This window comes from Xenopus tropicalis, chromosome 2 (genome assembly GCF_000004195.4).
Source record: "Xenopus tropicalis strain Nigerian chromosome 2, UCB_Xtro_10.0, whole genome shotgun sequence".
NCBI lineage: Eukaryota > Metazoa > Chordata > Amphibia > Anura > Pipidae > Xenopus > Xenopus tropicalis.
The window spans coordinates 127,232,705-127,248,696 of record NC_030678.2 but is presented as its reverse complement, the minus strand read 5'-3'; the positions used below and the strand labels follow the sequence as shown (position 1 = coordinate 127,248,696).

Below are 15,992 nucleotides of genomic sequence, written 5' to 3'. Positions count from 1 at the left end.
ATATAGATATATACACAATATCCACTTGTAATAATGTTGCAGTGACTTTCAAGAACGATTACTCGAGATCCTAAATATATAATAATAATTAAATAGTGAGAGGCAGTCGGACCTTTAAGGTAGCCATACACGTAGCAATAACGTAGCACCCTCCATTGACGTTCAGGGCTGAATCGTTAGATATGGAGGTAAAAACAATAGAAATTCTAACTCCACCTGCTGATTCAGTCCTAAATGTAGATTTTGTCAAAATCTTTTAACCTGTCCAATCGACGAGACGACCGATATCCACAGCCTTTGTGATATCTGTTGTCTCGTCAAGCCACAATACACGCACTGAATATGTTACGAAATGAGGTTTCGTACGATAATATTAGTGCGTGTATGCCCAACTTTAGCCCCACATACATGATTTATGAAACTCCAGACTCCCTTACTCTTCCAAAAAGCAGGTTACCTGATGGCTGGAGAAGGCTTCAACATTGTATAGATTAAATGGTCTCAGAATTCACTTGCATTGCCAAAAATGCTCACGTGACCCACCGAGTGGTAGATATGAGAAAAGGAAATTGAGTACTACAGCCTGTACACATCTTTAGATAGCCAGTGGCTGCTCTGAACCCCGGGGCGGCAGAAAAGCAGGATTTGGGATTTCCTCACCATGGTTAGCCTAAGTGGGAAACATGAATACATATAACAACCCATATGATGCTTTTCTGCCACCCAAAACTTGGAGCAGCACCAACCATCTAAATATGTGTGCAGGCTGTAAGTGTGAGTGGACAGAAAGGGGGGCTAAAGTTTAAAAGATCGTGTTTTAAGATAGGTTTCTGTTTCAGCATTGTGCCTTGTAAAATGTGAATCTATTTTTTTCCCTTGCATCCCCTTTAAGTTCCATTGAAAACTTGCCACCCAAAATCAGTGTTACAATACAAGATAACTTCTTCGGAACATTTATTGTATGTGTTTAGTCTAAATTCAGGAAACCAAAATTGTGATTGTGTTACAGATAGAAATATCTTGCTTTAGAAAATATTTGTGATCTAAATCAAATGCCAGAAATAAGAAGAAATACTTCCTTGTGTGGTTAGTACTGCTTTAAAAGCAGGCATTAATCCCACAATAACTATTTGCTTAGGGCTCACTATTACTGATAGATTCAGATTTTAAAAGGGAGGAAGTACTTGATTTATAACTAACAGAGCTTTCCATCATAACTGTGCATTCACCAAGGCTCCCATATTGGCTAAAATACTCTCCTGTACACTTTTGGATAAAACACCTGTAGTTTGCGTCCAGACTGTGTTGAAGTCTGTAAACCATCTCTAGTCTAGCCAGTGACTAGTGTGGGTGACATGTACCCATATTATACACTAGTCATTAATTGCCTTTGTCTGGCTTGTGAATTTCTAGTCCACAACATCACTGCCTTGTGTATATTTACACACCATGCTCCTACACCAGAGAGCTGACCTGTATGGGAAAAATGGTGCAAAAAGTGTATAAAAACAAAAACAAAATAAATGTGGCACACAGAGTGCTTTGCCACCCATACTATTTACAGCTTGCAGGCAGATAGATAAACACTGGCAAATATCTTTGCTTTGTCAAAAATTTTAACCACACCAATCAGGCGATTGTTGCTTGGAAATTCATCATTGTATTGTTCCAAGCAATAAACCCTTATTGTGTCATTACCTTGAGGTAAGTCTAGAGTATGGTTCTGAAAGCATGGTGGTTTGCCATTTTACAGCAACAGAGACTCGGCAGTAAAAGAATAGTAGATAGTACCCAACACAGGACAAATCTGCCAGAGCATATTTCACTTAAACAATTAACCCAAACACAAGGCCAAAATAAACCTAAAATAGTTCTACAACATAAGTAGTAGTAAACTGTTATTACTGTTATTAATTACGTTTGCAGTCGGCATATTTTTAAGTCTCTCTCTCTCTCTCTCTCTCTCTCTCTCTCTCTCTCTCTCTCTCTCTCTCTCTCTCTCTCTCTCTCTCTCTCTCTCTCTCTCTCTCTCTCTCTCTCTCCTCTCTCCTCTCTCCTCTCTCCTCTCTCCTCTCTCCTCTCTCCTCTCTCCTCTCTCATATATGGGCTGTACTTGCTTCTGTCTACATAATGCCCAAGTCTACAGGTTACCTTACCAAGGATGGCAATCAGTATAAAACCCTGCTACAGGCAGGGGCTGTGCTGGCTTCAGTCACAAATAATAGAGTTGGCAGCGTACTCTACAAACTTTTTATTTCCCAAACCCAGTGAATAATTCAGAACAGTCATAGACGTCAGGTTTCTCAACCAGTAAATTCTCAAAATGAAGTTCAAAATGGAATTAATCAGCTCTTCCCTTCCTCATCAGGAATTATTAGCTCTGGATCTTTGAAATGCCTATTTGCATATCACAATAAGGATGTCTTGCCAAAAATTCCTCAGCGAGTCAGTAGAACATGCCTTTGGGAATAACAAGTGCACCAAGAGTTATTTTTTTTCAAAATCATGGTTGTAATAGCAGTTTTTTTCAATTCTCAGGGTATTTCCATCATACCTTATTAAGACAATTATCTAATAAAAGTAAAAACTATTCTCTCTTGGTGGCTGGACAAAAGAGGATAAAAAATGGGTGCCCCACTTTTTCTACCTTCCCCCAAGGTAGTTACCAAAGATAGCAGCTGTCAAGGGGGGCTCATTTAGTGAACCAGTTATGTCAAGGGACCTTGAACAGGCATCTGAAATTCTTCATGCTAATTCTTGAAGGACTGAAGCAATTTTGGAAGGCTGGACCACCAAGGCGATAAAAGAACGGCAGACCAAATCAAAAGAAAATTAATGGTCATGGAATGGCACATAAGTGGCTCTTCAAATGTGAACTGGATTGAATTTGTAGACCTGCAAAGTCTGTTACAGGTTTTCCATCAGATATGAGAGATGGGTAGGTGGGGGATTGTTTTAGATGTCAGTCAAGAATGGTTGGACCACTCCTCTCTGCTCAGAGCATAAGCTGCCTGTCAGTACTGTGCCAAGTTTAGCAGATTTCCATTCATGATAGTTCCCCTTTAAATCTCTCTCTATGTAAGTACTGCCTGAAGGGACGTAAGGGAAATAATTTAATTTTGCCTTACTGAAAATTTCTTCTCCCTCTGTTTCGAAGGCAGCGCATATTTCCTTCCTTAAATATATTGTTTAATTGTGTTTGTGTCAATACTGCTACTACACCACTATAACATTACTAACATACTTCTGATGTTTTCGTTGCCTTCTGTTTTAAACTTTCTTCAAAATTGTTGTAGCTTATATTTAAATATATCAGCCGGACCGAGGTACTTGTGTTTTATATGATTTAAATATAAGGTTTGTTTGTTTGTTTATGAGACACATTGTAGGATGAATGTGCATTACCTACAGGGTTACCATTTTCTAATCATTGTTGTTCACCAAAATGTGAAACACATGAGGGATTGGGGGTACGACACCTTATATGCACTTTTCACAGTATGCAAACCTTACTGGTTCATTTTGTTAAAGCACAATATTTTCTTTCTGTTTGGTTTCATGGTTGATGTCAAAGAACTTCATGGGGAGCCCAGTATTTTGAAGAGTTTTGAAAATATAACTGTTGGCTTAAGACCCCATTGTTTAACAAATGCTGTAACAGAAGAAAGTCAGGGTTGGGCCAGGCCTGTGTCATGCTACTTTGGCTCAAATAGCCTTTTCTCCCAAGAAATGCTGAACCACAGGGAGTCCTATAACAACTTCTAGTTTATAACAGAAAAAAATGTATTTGTGGGACACACACACAGACTGGAGCTAGAAAGCTTAGTTTCTTTCTGTTTATAGGGATTAAATATTCCTACTTTATTTGCATTTTTTAAGGGTTGCCTGCACACTGAAGGAAACTCTAGGGATCTCATTCCATCTAAACACTTGCTAACTCCTGCAAACTGCCCTGTTCGTTTTACACATTAATAAGAAGTGTGGGGTTGACATCATCTTGTGAACAATCTGCAGTTGAAGCTAGGTCGGGATTGGCTGTAACTGTGTACGCTTAGGGGGCGATTTACTAATTCACAATCGTATTTCGCTTGACTTTTTTGTACTTTGCTACAAAATTTGTGTGACAAAATCGTATTGTCGCGCTGAGTACGAAAGTTTCGGATTCATTCAAGCTTTGTTATTGTGACTTCCAAAATCATGCACAGAAGGATCAAAGTCGAAAAGGTCTTCCTGCATTTTACGATCGTTCAGTACGAAAGTTTTGTGACTTTCGGATCGCCAATACGATATTATCGTGACTAATACAATTTTTTCATAAGCATATTCATGATATTTGCGATCTTAAGAAATTATCGTATCCAATCCGAATTTATCCCATTCGGGATTCAAACTCGTGTTTTCATGAATGTGCCCCTTAGTGTTTGATTGTTGGAAAGTATTGAGCTGAGCTGCATAAGATACCTGCATAAGATACTGCGCTACTCTGCTTCTTAACCTGTACGGGGAATAGGGCAGTAATGAAAGGGGGGATACTGGTGCAGTTTGGGAGAGAGAGCTCTCCAGGGACACTATATTTCATGTTTTATAGATTGCTAACTTTTTTAAATATAAGTACTGTGAAGACTCAAATCCCAAGCTATATATAGTTGTTAACACATTAATTATACTCAATACATCTGTATTCAGAAGACAGGTAAAACAGCTTTCATGATGTCTATGAAGATTCTCGTTCTTCCAGGTCATGATATACAGTATCTAGTAGAATTAAGTCTAAAACAACTAGACTTTTCTCAGTTTTTCTTGAAAACGTTTCACCATTCATCAACACTATGGGTGCTTTTGTTATTTCTACATGTGTGTGTATGTGTGTGAGATTCTTTGCTGTATGTCCCATTTTAAGACAATGTTTTGACGCAGGAAGCACTGAATTCATAGTGTTTACAGTAGACCTATGTTAGGAAAACCTATCACAAGCTTTTTGTGTGGTTTTCCTAACATAGGCCAAATTACATGGACAAATCCCTATATACATGGAAAACATACGTAAACTTTTTGGGTGGGTAAAGCTTGCAGCTCTCAGTACACATGGACATTATGTGTATGCCTTACACTTAAGCATATCTTCCTTGAGGTTGGCTCATATCTGTTTTCACTAGTATATTCCGCAAAGTATAGCAAATACAGAAAGGCATCATGGGTACTCTTGACATTCCAATGCAATGGGAAATGCATTTCTTAAGAAATGCCAATGTTTAGACCCAATGCATCAGCTCACTCTGCATAAAATAATGATCCACAGTGGCCATTCTGTTCCTATTCCTGTTACTTTTTTGGTTTTTATCCAATTTATATAATATAACCTTACATAATTTTATATTTATTTTTATATACCACATTGAATAAAACTGCCTAACCTTAAATATTCTGTGATTTGGCCATTTAACTTTCTTTTTTTGCTGTCTAGGTTGCCACTTTGCGGCAGTCTGTATCTTTACTGCAAAAGGACAAGGAATTTCTTAGTCGTCAGAACATGGAGCTAAATGTACGTTGTGCTCATGAGCAAGACCGCATGGAAAGACTTCAAGCACAAATGGAAGATGCAAAAAAAGCAAGAGAAGAAACGTATGAGAAATATGTTGCGTCAAGGTAAGTGCTAAAAGTTCAATATTAGAACCATTGCAATAATGGGCCTTTAGCTAGAGCTAAAAGAGTCAATGGGTTGTGCTATATATTGTGATCTTCCTGGTAAGTCTGCCTAAAGAACAAATGCTTCCCTCCCCTCACCACCAATTAGTCTGAAAAGTGTTTCTCATAGTGAACCTTGACAGGTGCTGCTTCCAGTCCTCTTCTGTTGAAGATCACTGCAGAAGCATCTGCAGTTGAAGCCAACCTGCATTCGGGTTTTAACTGCATGTGTTCCATGGGATCAGTCAACCAGAAGAGGACTGGAAGTGGGATGAAATGGAGTCTGCCAACCCTGCTACTTAACTGACTTTTAACTTGTTGTGTGGGGAAGGGAGGCTTTCATTTGCCTTTTTAAAGGGCTTGTAAACATTCTGAATTGGGTTTGAGCTAGAAAACTGTGTGCCACTTTACACACAGTGCACCTAAAATGACGACACCTATTTTGCTATGCCATACCACCCTAAACAGCGAAAGCAGTGCCTAAAGAAACTCGTCATATTTATTGCCCCATAATGGATGTAATACTTTTTAGACATATGACATATCATTACCCACCTCTATTTCCCTGTTATTTCATTTTCTTCTTGACCAGGGCCACCAATTTTCTCTCCTTTCCTTACACATTCTTAGGGCAACATTTTTATTGCCCTGAATTGTTGGTGGCACTTGTCTTTTTCTCTATACTGTTCTACTTATTGCTATGTACTGTCATGAACTCCCCCCCACTCCTCCAATTATATTTATATTTTATTTCAATTCAAAGACCCTTTGGGCCAAGATATTAGTATGTATGATGGAATGCTGATTTTGCATTGGTGGCTCTGAGTCTTGGTTATTTGTGAGTTGCAAGTATAGCAGATCAAGATTCATAGCAGATAGCATGTAAACACAATTCTATATCTGGGCTCCAGTTTCTAAGGCAACATTTGTGAAATTATTTCACTGGAATTAGTACCATCATGTAAAGAAAATTAATTGATTTGATTTTTTCATTGCTTGTGATTGAAAGGTCTTTAACTTAACCTTACATAGAACTTTGCATTCTACTTTTTCAGGTAAATAAGTGGACTACCATTCATCTTTAACAAATTAGGCCTCTTAAGTGGATACCATATTGCATAAATCCCAGTTGTTTAACTTTTGGCTACATGACAAGATAAGAGTAAAATATGGTCTGTTGCTTCTGTCAGGATTCATTAATTTAGCTCTGTTTATGTAAAATGTTATGTTTTGTAGAGATCACTATAAAACTGAGTATGAAAACAAACTTCGGGATGAATTGGAGCAAATAAGAATGAAGACAAATCAAGAAATTGAACAGCTTCGTGGAGCATCCAAAGAGATGTATGAAAGAGAAAACAGGTATGTACCAGATTTCAATTCCGTTTGCAATTATGTTTCATTTTTCATTTGTCCTTTTTATATAGTTATGTTTTGAGTTCTGCAGCTTCCAATTATGGAATTTCACCTGCAGTTTGGTGGCTAACAAGCTAGAATAGGAGATGAATAGGAAAGGTGAAAAGAAATAAAAGCAGTTAAAGGACAGAGTCTTGAAAGTGCTAGAGTCAGTAATCCCAACAACCATATGCAGGCTGAAAACATGGAGGGTAAGAATAGCATTCATTCAAAAAGCTTACGAAATAAATAAGAACAGTTGAAAAATGCGTGTAATAGGTTGTTCTGCAACATATTAAAGAACATGTAAACTCTAAAACCACTTATAGCCCCTATGTGAAGAGAACCTCTCCCCCACCCGAATCGCATCACTATCGCTGCCCAGAACTGCTCCCATCGCCAGCACCATCACATTTACACTGAGCAAATGGCAAGGTTTTTTTTTACGGCAGCCATTTTCCCCACCATCATAGGCGCGCATAGACAATGGGGTTTTCTGAATGCGCTTGTGCACATTGGATTAACAATAAATATGCAATTTGCATCATAACAAAATTAGACAGAGATCTTACATCTGTCCTTAGTTGAGCCTCCTTTTGCAAATGTTACAGCCTCTGTGTGTGATGAGTGTCTGGATTCTGGATGGCGGTATTTTTGACCATTCGTCCATAAAAAAATCTCTACAGTTTTAAAATATATTTGATGTTAAATTTGATGGCTGCTGAACATGGACAGCCTGCTTCAAATCATCCCATAGATTTTCTATGGTATTCAAGTCGGGGGACTGTGACGGCCATTCCAGAATATTGTACTTCTCCCGCTGCATAAATGCTTTTGTCGATTTCCAACTGTGTTTAGAGTTATTGGGCCTGATTCACTAAAGTGCGATAAAACGTGCGCTATTTTTATTGTGCGCTAAAATTTTTACCGCGGCTTAATTTTGGCGATTTTTCGCACGATTCACTATAAGCATACTTGCACTTTTTTACGCGCGATATTGCAATTGTTATTTAACTCGCAAAAGACTATTTCAATGCGGTATTTGCCGGTACATGCGCTAAATTACGCGAATAGTCGCCGCATATGAATGGTAGCATAGAAATAGTGTATAAAAATTTCGCCGCATATAAATGGTGTATATAAATATTAGCCACATATAAATGGTAGCATATAAATGGTATCATATAAATAGTAGATTCTTATAAATAGTAGCCACTAGTGATGAGCAAATGTGTTCTGGTTATCTTTAGTGAAAAATTAGCAAATCTTTCGAAAGATCCACGAAACGGCAAAAATGTTGTGTGGGCAAAAAAATTGTTGCCCGTGACATTATTTTTTGACGCTTGTATCAATTTTTGGATGTGCGGTGAATTTTTGCGTGGCGAATTTTTTCATGCGTTTTGCCATTGGCGGATTGTTTTGCGAAACGCATGAAAAAATCTGCCGCGAAAAAATTCAACGCACGTCCAAAAATTTGTTGCGAATCCATGCCTGGCGAAACATTTCATCACTTGTAGCCAAATATAAATAGTCGCGCAAATGAACACACGCCATGTTAGCCATACACGCCAATACTTGCAGAAAATTACTGTATTAAAAATGAACATTTCGCTGCAAACTGGCGGCTGCGTCACTCTAGGGGAAACACATACTTGAATAAATAACACTGTAAGTCCATATTTTATTGCAAAAAATCATATACTGTACTTTTGTATAATTTTTCGCCTGCCTGTAGTAGGTGTTAATTTTCGCATAGCCGAATGCGATATTTAGCGCGCAAAAGTTATAGTGAATCATGTGATCGTATTCTTTTCAGCGCGGAAATTAACGCATGCGGTAAAACTAGCGCGAGAAATAACCCATGCGAAAATGGCGATTTTTCGCACACGATAATACTATGGTGAATCGCGCGCAAATTATTTTGCGTTTTTTAACGCAAAAAAGCGTGCGATAATTTTTATTGCACTTTAGTGAATCAGGCCCATTGTCTTGTTGGAATATCCAACCCCAGTGTAACTTCAACTTTGACTGTAGGTAGCAGGTGTTTTTCTTGGAATGCAGTGTTTTTCTAACGCCATTCAAAACGCTTTTTGTTATGGCCAAATAATTTTTTGTTCCAAAATGACTGTGGCTTGTCTAAATGAGCTTTTGCATACAACAAGCAACTCTGTTTGTGGCATAAGTGCAGAAAGGGCTTCTTTCACATCACCCTGTTCTACAATTGCACTGAATTGTAGAACAATGTACAGATACACCATCTGCACCAAGATGTTCTTGCAGGTCTTTGGAGGTGATCTTTGGGTTGTCTGTAATCATTCTCACAATCCTCCACATATGCCACTCCTGTATTTTTCTTGGCCTGCCAGACCTGGGTTTTACAGCACCTGTGCCTGTGGCCTTCCATTTCCTGATTACGTTCCTTACAGTTGAAACTGACCATTTAAACCTCAGAGATAGCTTTTTGTAGCCTTCCCCTAAACCATGATACTGAATAATCTTTGTTTTCAGATCTTTTGAGAGTTGCTTTGAGGATCCCGTGCTGTCACTCTTCAGAGGAGATTCAAACAGAAGCCCAACTTGCAATTGGCCACCTTAAAGGAACAGTAACACCAAAAAATGAAAGTGTATAAAAGTAACTAAAATATAATGTGCTGCTGCCCTGCACTGGTAAAAGTTGTGTGTTTACTTCGGAAAGTCTACTATAATTTATATAAATAAGCTGCTATGTAGGCATGGAGGCAGCCATTCAAAGGATAAAAGGCACAGGCACATAGCAGATAACAGATAAAACACTATTGTATTCTACAGAACTTATCTGTTATCTGCTATGTAACCTGTGCCTTTTTTCCAGCTTGAATGGCTGCCCCCGTGGCTACACAACAGCTTATTATATAAATTATAGTAGTGTTACTGTAGCATACACACCAGTTTTACCAGTGCAGGGCAACAGTGCATTATATATTTATTACTTTAAAGCTCTTTCATTTTTTAGTGTTACTGTTCCTTTAAATACCTTTTTCTCATGTGTGGACAAACCTGCCCAAGAAGTTCATGGATTAGCGAGCTAATCCAACCAATTTGGTGTTGCCAGTAATCAGTATTGAGCAGTTACATGCGTTCAAATTAGCAGAATTACAAGGGTACCCAAATTTTTGCACAGCCAGTTTTTCACATTTGATTTAATATCATACAACTAAATACTGCTTCACTAAAAATCTTTGTTCAGAAAACACCCCAGTACTCAGATGTTCCTGGGAAATAAAAGATACCACTGTTATTTTTTTTTTTTGTTGAAAGTGGAGTAAATTATTATGCAGGCTTAGAGGGGTTCCCAAACTTTTTCATATGACTGTATATGCTAAATTCCAGCTGAACAACAGTTCTTCTCTTTCTGCATCATTTGAAATCCTGGCAGGGGAGGAGCAACTAAAACATTGATGTAACAAATTGAAACAACTTCTCCACAGTTTACAGACAGTGTGAAGGAAATACATAGCCCACAATGCATTGCACTGTTCCTTTCATTATTGACATTCCTTGTGCAGGGATTGTGGGATTTGGAGGATGCAGGCTGAGGACAGTCGACTACTGTTACATTTTGAGTCTCAAAGTAGTCAGCCAGATTAGCAGGAGAACAGGGGGCCAGGCTTAGGTAACTTTTCAAAAACAATATTATTACATTTTTATATTACATTAAAACTAATGAAAAGGCTGCATATTTTTTAATTGATGTTTATTGCAAAGTTGCTTGAAATCATGTTTACTTTTCAAAAAGCTTAAGTTGTGTTTGGGCGGAGTTCCCCTTTAATAAAATAGACAGGTACTACAGTAGAAATGGTATTTGGAACATTGTGTTCTCTTCAGACTGAAGTGTGAGAAATATTTGTTCTTAACAGAGATATTCAAGTATTTCTCTTTGTACAATTGGCTAAGGCTGTCATCACCTGTGTATCTTCTTGGGTGTGTGCTGACGAACATCGTACTAAAACTTGTTGGGAAAAGTCCTGACAGATTAAAGAATGAAACTGAAATATGTGTCCAAATATGTTATTACATCAGTGTAATGGTCTATTTATAGAACAAGTTCAACTGAGTAAACAGATGGGAACCACTGAAATAAACAGCTCAAAATGACTAAAAAAAATGACAATTAAAATTGGTTACACTTGCTCATCACTTTTATTTTCTGAACAGACTTGAAACCTTACCAACACTATGTTTTGCGAGCACTTAATGTACATGTACAATGATCCTCTTACTGCATAATGATATTTTGTTTATTAAAGAATACCTAATATTATATAATACTTCACTTATGCTACATTTAGGGGCACATTTACTAATCCACAAAGTCCGAAAGCGTTTTTTCCGTAATGATCTGTATTTTTGCGATTTTTTTCGTCGCCGTCGTGACTTTTTCGCAAATTGTCATGATTTTTTCGTCACTGTCACGACTTGTTCACGAATTGTCACGACTTTTTCGTCGCCGTTGCGAAAAAATTCAGATTGGTTTTTCCGCCGTTTACTATATCGCAAATACGGAAAAAACGTGATGGCGGCGAAAAAATCTCACAAAATACGGTTAAGTCGTGACGGCATCGAAAAAGTCGCGACAAATATGAAACAATCACGACAGCGACTAAGAAAAATCGCAAAATTTTCGTTTCCAATCCGTTTTTTTCCCATTCGGGATTCGGATTCGAGGATTAGTAAATGTGCCCCTTATAGTAGTATTTTCAAACTTGTCCTCTGACCCTCCAATAATGCAATTTATGGTACCCACTAAAGAGGATCAATAAATAGTCCACCCCTGACTCTAAGGCACATGTATGTACACAAATTGCAACAAGTGAGCAAAGTGCAGTTTCTAGCGCAATTACTATGTTTTTTGTCCCAGAATTCTGGCATCATTACAGTTACAATGGAGCAATGCTTTTGACACAATTGTGTTGCACCTACCACAATTACAAATATTTTCCAATTCTGCCTAAAGTCATTTGCCATTTTTGCCATCTGAGTATAGTTTGCACCCTACACCCCAAATGAGCTGCGGCAATTGATGCAGCAGTGCTCAGTTGGGAATGGAAGACAAGAAGGACTGAGTAAATCAGAGTACAACTATGGGAAAGTGCACTGGGCACTGAACAATGTGATTTTTCACACAAGTGTCTACATTGAAAGTGTGGGGGCTGCAACTGCACTTGCAGAAAAAGTACATAAGCCCTTCAAAATGAATAATGCCTAATTTTTGTTTGGGTACAGCATAAAAAATATTAAATGCATGACTCAATAAGACTTTATTGGCTGACATGCTAATAACCTCCACCCCTCACATACAGACAACACAAAGGTACTGGAGGGGCAGCGGGGCAAATACCGTGGATTCTCCACACTGACAGGCATTAGACACCTGTCCTCCAGCAACTTGCAGACTGCTACTGCTTCCGGAATGCCCATTTTTTTTTTTTTTTTTTAATACATTTTCTTGTATTTAGCAATGTTTGATGTGGGTTTTTCTCACGTCATTCAAGGCCAGTTACACACCCAATGAAAATATGTACATGATAACTTTCATTACTTCTGTGTTTACTAAGTAATTGTACATCCTACAAAGATTTGTTTAGCCATAACCTATGACGATTTCTAGTCTGTCAACTGTGTTTGCTTTTGTTTTTTTTTTTGTTTTTTTTTAATGCAACTTTTTTTATTGCCCATGTTTTAATACATTTACCATGCCATTTTTATGGGTTGTATAGTAAAAGTGAAGTTTAATATATTTAGGAAGAATCCTTAAGGCTGATATCACGCAGAGTGTGGAGAAAGTGGCAGTAAAAATGTGTGTAGAAATCTATGGTAAACACGGTCCCTAAAGCACATATATTATAACAGGGACAGGCTGTTTAATAAGCTCAAGGGGGATCTGTTGTCAGCTGTAATAGTGGTCCAGGCAGCCCATATCCCATAGTTTAGCATTGATATGGGCTAATGGATGCATTGGCAAATGGATGGACGGATTGTGGCCCCCACTGTTTACTGCCTAAAGGTTTCAAATAGAAGCAGCAATTTAATAACTGAGCAAGCTGAATCATATTTGTAGCACCACAGATTAGTTACCTGAAAAATTGGTTCTATGGATGAGTGTAACAAAAAAATCCTATGTATGTGTGATAGACTGCATTTTAAGAGCTTTTTTCAGCTCGTAGCCAGAAAATGTAAGCCTTTTCAGTGCTGTATAGAGGAAGAATCACCATGGTACTATATGACTAAAATGACACATGTAATAAGGATATCATCTCTGGCAAAGAGCTTTTTAAACGTTTTTTTCAAATGGATGCAGATTAAATCATTGAGCTTCATAGCCCATTTCCTATCTAGGAAGTTATCCATCTTTTGCCCCTAGGAAGTTCCTTACTCTTTGCTCCAGATGCAGCACAGTGGCTCTTTTCTTTGCACAATGGCTCTCATGTGCATTTTGTTTTCCTTAGTAAAAGGTGTTGTAATTTTTCTGCAAACTTATTTCCAAGGAATTGTACAACATCCGTTCCATCGTGCTTTTTTTATTACACCTCTTGTGAAGGTTTCTCTTGTTTGGTGACTTGAGCACCATTGAAGTTTTTCCACATCACAGATTTTACTTAACTCAGTTTCTGTTTCATCCTCACAGAAATTTACGAGAAGCAAGAGACAACGCTATAGCTGAAAAAGAAAGAGCAGTTGTAGCTGAGAAAGATGTCCAAGCAAAATACGATCAACTACTTGAACAGTGAGTGTGTATTACCGAAAATGCATCCACACAATTAATAGGAGGGGCATGCTAAAGAGTTTAAATGAATACTGTCATGGGAAAACGTTTTTGGTTTTTTTTCAAAACACATCAGTCAAATTCAGCAGAATCCTGCTTTAAAATCCATTTTTCAAAAACGCAAACAAATTTTTTTATATTTAATTTTGAAATTTCATTCTTCATTTCATATTCTTCATTTCCCAGGGTGCTACAAATCTGGCAGTGGGCAACTCATTCAACTAACTATTTTGTTGAGCATTGTGTAAAGGGGTCTTTAATACTAATATACATATTGACATTTTTAACAGTAACAAATGAATAGCAAAAGATTTCAAACTGGTGGAATTTAATTAGGTTGGGTACTGGCAGGTACCTCCAAAACATGGGTAGTAGTGGGTATAACTGCAGGAGTGTGATCAGGTTGGGTGTTATAAAGAAAAACGGTATTTTGTATTGCAGGGATGTTGCAGCTGGCAGCAATTCACTGCAGTTGTTCAACTAACATTCAGTATATTTGTAATGTTTTTCTGTTTGCCACATCTTAAAGGAACAGTTCTGTGTAAAAATTAAACTGGGTAAAATGGATAGACTGCGCAAAAAAAAAAAAATGTTAGTAATATAGTTAGGCAAAAATGTATTAAATAAAGGCTGGGGTGAACAGATGTCTAACGCAATAGCCAGAACACTACTTCCTACTTTCAGCTCTCTAACCTCAAGGTTAGTCAGTGACTTTAGGGGGGGGCCACATGGGACATAACTGTTCATTTAGTTTGTGAGCACACAGGTCAGATTCAAATGCAAACTAACTGAACAGTTATGTCCCATATTGCCCCCCCTCAAGTCACTGATTGACTAGTGACTGCTAACAGCTTAGAGAGCTGTAAAGGAGAAAGTAGTGTTCTAGCTATTATGTTAGACACCCACTTACTCCAGCCTTTATAGTTTACATTTTTGACTATTTTGAAAACATTTTTTATTTTGTGCAGTCTGTCTATTTAGCCCATTTTCATTTTTACACTGAACTGCTCCTTTAAAGGGGATCTTCATCCCAAAAACAACTTTTTTTTTTCCTAATCAAAGAAAATGTAATTCTAAGCAATTTTCCAGTATTTATTCACTTTAAAATCATTGGAAATATTTACTTGTAAATGTAATTGCTGTTGAAAGCAGTATTTGTTTATCCCTGTTTTAACCTCTTGTTGTGACTTGTGAAACAACGTAGTCAGTTCCCTTCTTTTATTCAACTCACTGTTAAAGTCTTTTAGGAGTCAGAACCAGCAGAACCACCAGGAAATCTATACAACCAGAAAGATACTGCTTTCAATAGAAGTTAAATATATTAATACAAATAACTTTAAAACTATTGAAATGGGTAATTAACATTTAAGTCACTTATAAAATGATTTTGGTAGAATCATAATTCTATGTGGCTGGGGGAGGGAATACCTGACTGATGTGTTTTACCAGCAGCGATATTCATTGCGCTGGGTTATTTCATATGATTTTTCACCAGTGGGTAGCGCAGATTCCCCAGGGGTGATAACCTGCCCTGTGTGCCATCACCCTAATTAGAAGTGACAGGGAAAAGGTTAAGCGCACATGACTCCGCATTAGAGTGAAGCAGACATAGGCAATTGCATGGGATTGCATTTGAACCTTTGGGTGTGTCTCAGACGTCTACTGTCAGTGATATGAAGTGTCAACAAAGCATTTTTGCCTAGGGTCGAATGCATGACAGTATCTTTTGAAGTGCCTGTTAATAAAAAGATGCAGCACTCATTTAGAATTTTTGTCATTCCCATCACTAGGGGTCAGTGCAACTTAAAGGTGAAGAGAGCATCCTCCTCCCTTTGTTTTAGTTTCATAAACTGGGATTATATTACTTGTTCATAGATACATATATTTATGTATCTAGGTACCTGTAAAAGGGTCCTGATGAAACTTTAATGTGAAAAAAAAAATATTACATACATTAATTTTGTTTATTAAGTTCTGTAAATGTGGACATTTTGGTTCTTAAATACAATGATATTTTTTCAAGCAATTTTTTTTCAAGGTGCACCTTGCTAGTTTGTGAGAGGATGCCGCATTGTCATGTTCTACTCTTTATTTAGGGCAAGGTACAGGC

General features: G+C 37.6%; 1 protein-coding gene across 1 annotated transcript in view; it reads left to right on the top strand.

The window, feature by feature from the left end:
- Positions 1–15,992, top strand: part of pibf1 (progesterone immunomodulatory binding factor 1) — a gene marked incomplete at its 3' end in the record, with an annotated part of 81,852 nt that overhangs the window by 15,314 nt on the left and 50,546 nt on the right. The window contains 3 exon segments of the mRNA NM_001142161.1: positions 5,465–5,646; positions 6,922–7,047; positions 13,745–13,843. Of these exon segments, the coding sequence (NP_001135633.1) occupies positions 5,465–5,646; positions 6,922–7,047; positions 13,745–13,843 (407 nt within the window).